The following is a 2,604-nucleotide window of genomic DNA, read 5'->3' as shown; positions in this document are numbered from 1 at the left end:
CGATACCTATAAGAGGTAAGATGTGAGTAGGCCTAAATGGAAGGCTTGAGGGATCCTGTGTTGAGGTCTTGTGAGACGCGTCGAGCGTCGAAGTTCCTAAAAAAAAATAAAGAGAGAGAGGTCAGTTGTTCCTTTGGTCGCGAAGACGATAGAGCGAGGGAAACGAATTCGAACAGCCTACGGCGGCTGTGTAGAGTCGATAGAGGAGCTGTCCAGGCACTCGAGGCCTGACAGAGAGGGTTCGGCAGACGACTGCCGGGCGCGATTAGAGTGGAACTGGTTGATTGCTCATTCATGCCGATTCGGCTACATTTTATACTCCTTAGCTAGGCCAGCTTTCTGAGTCATATTAGTCATCTTAGCAGTGCTGAGTCAGCTTCTGACTCAGCTGAGTCATGGTTTGTCATATGCTGACCAAGATTGGGTGCTGCTTGGTAATCCTTTCCTGATATGGTCAGACTTTCCTGGGCTAGTTTTAAGGTACATGTTTAGTCTATTCTACTTGAAATATATATATATACACTACTAACGGAAATGCGAGCTACTGAATTAATTTAAACTGGAGGTATTTGAGCAGTTCCGCACCTATTCACTTTAGGGGCGGGACAACGCGGCCTGACCGAGTCCCTCCAGGCTGGGTATGACGACGGTCTTCTTGATGGCCGCGATCTCGGCCTTCGACAGGTGTGCTTGTGGGTCCCCCACTGGGGCATACGGCTTGGCGGCGTACGGGTTGACGCCGTAACCCTCCCCCCTCCCGGGAGAAGTTCCCATCGGCAAAGGAAGCGGGGTAGGAACACCGTCCGCGTCGGGGACCCACTGATACGACGTAGCCGACCCGGAATAGGTCGCGCTTCTGTCATCGGCCTGTGCGCCAATGCCCAGGGCACGCTCGAGTTGCTCGACACGCTGCTGCAAGCGTGAGACGTCGCGGGCGATGTTCGGAAGACTGATCGTCGGCGCCGGGTATGGCGCGATACGCTGATTGTACGAGCGCATAGCGTAGTGTCGTAGTGTAGCTGGAGTACTCAATAGAATTCTAGTTTTGTGCGACGGCTGTAGTGGTTTCTGCAGGCGCGGGTGGGTGGTATCGAACCCTTATACCGCCTGGTCCTATCGACCAGAAAATTTTGCCATCACCCTGGACAGGGGTGATACTCTGCGGCGTGACGATTGCACCTGGTGGTGCAGGCAACCCTACGATCGGCGTACGATTCCGAGGTAATTCTTGATATGTAGTTACCCCTTGAGCTTCGAAATATCTGTCTATCGCGGCCAAATTCTCTATGTTAACCCATGGTTCCCAAGAACTATCGCCGAAGGTCCATCGTACTAAAAATAATATTTCATCGTCGTCCCATTCATGGGCGACAATCTCCTCGACTTCTCGTTCGAGCTCATCGGGTTGCCCGAAGTCGTAGAAGCTCGTGGCTTCGCGACCCGGGAACTTGGCGTCGTCATTCGGCACGTGGGGCCGAAGCTTCGATATATGGAATCGCAGGTGTACTCTCCGCTGCCGTAAATCATTTGGCAATTCTATCTCGTACACACTTGATTCATTAAATGCTTTAATTACTTTAAACGGTCCGATAAACCGGGGCGCCAGTTTACGCGCGCGTTTGAGCGGGAGGCTTAGATTCGTTGTGCTGATGTATACAAGATCGCCCGGCGTGTACTCCACGTGGTCCCATCTTTGCCGATTCGCGTGGTGTGCCTGGCGCACACGCGCACCAATAATGGCGTCGTGCGCCCGCTCTAAGCAATCCCTCGCATTCAACATGAATTCTCGCACTCCCGGCGCTGAGTGTTCCGTAGGTAGTACATCTAGCATTCTCGGTATATACCCGTAATTTAACTCGAAAGGGCTGTATCCCGTAGTCTCAGATCGTGCCGCATTCATTGCGAACTCGGTGAGTGCGAGCATGTCGGCCCAGTCGGTCTGATCGGGCCGGACGAAGCTGCGCAGGATCTGCAATACCGTGCGATTTGCACGCTCTGTCACGCCGTCCGTTTGGGGATGGAAGGCTGTGGACATCAGCAGGCGTGTCCCCATCAGACGGTGAAGTTCCCGCCAAAACTTAGAATTAAACTTCGAATCTCGATCAGACACGATGCTATCAGGAACCCCGTGCAATCGCACAACCTCTTTGAGAAATGAGTATGCGAGTTCGCTCGCAGTTGTCTTAGTATTACAGGGTACAAGATGTACCATTCCCGTCAGTCTGCATATTATTACCCATAGGTAGTCGTATCCTCGGGACTTCGGGAACGGGCCCAGAAAATCCATCGCTATCGAGCCCCAAGGGCGGTTCGGTATCGGTAGGCTGTGTAACAATCCTTCGGGCTTCTGGTTCACGTCCTTTGCCGTCTGACAGAGATGGCATGATTTGCAAAAAAGGTCGACATCTGCGGCAATCTTTGGCCACCAATAGTAGCGACGCAAATACTCCGAGGTCTTGTTAGCGCCGAGGTGACCGATCGCCCGGTGCGCACCATCGATCACAAGCTCTCTCAACGCACGCGCTCCGAGCTTTCCGGAGGGCACGCAGATCACCTCGTTACCAAGGCGGTTCTTGGTGTATACCATCCCTTCCGTAATTCGAA

General features: G+C 53.0%; 2 protein-coding genes across 2 annotated transcripts; both read right to left on the bottom strand.

The window, feature by feature from the left end:
- Positions 1 to 594: 594 nt before the first annotated feature.
- On the bottom strand, positions 595 to 999 carry PUNSTDRAFT_130920 (uncharacterized protein; the record flags this gene model as incomplete). The annotated part of the gene is made up of 1 exon (XM_007380171.1): positions 595 to 999. The coding sequence occupies one exon, from the start codon at positions 997 to 999 to the stop codon at positions 595 to 597; it is 405 nt and encodes a 134-aa protein (XP_007380233.1).
- A 211-nt stretch (positions 1,000 to 1,210) lies between these two features.
- Positions 1,211 to 1,558, bottom strand: PUNSTDRAFT_38099 (uncharacterized protein; the record flags this gene model as incomplete). The annotated part of the gene is made up of 1 exon (XM_007380170.1): positions 1,211 to 1,558. A coding segment is annotated over one exon (348 nt), but the record flags the coding sequence as incomplete, so codon positions are not given.
- Positions 1,559 to 2,604: the final 1,046 nt, after the last annotated feature.

This window comes from Punctularia strigosozonata (genome assembly GCF_000264995.1).
Source record: "Punctularia strigosozonata HHB-11173 SS5 unplaced genomic scaffold PUNSTscaffold_2, whole genome shotgun sequence".
NCBI classification, from domain to species: Eukaryota; Fungi; Basidiomycota; class Agaricomycetes; order Corticiales; family Punctulariaceae; genus Punctularia; species Punctularia strigosozonata.
The sequence above is the reverse complement of the archived record's forward strand: the minus strand, read 5'-3'. Positions and strand labels throughout refer to the sequence as shown.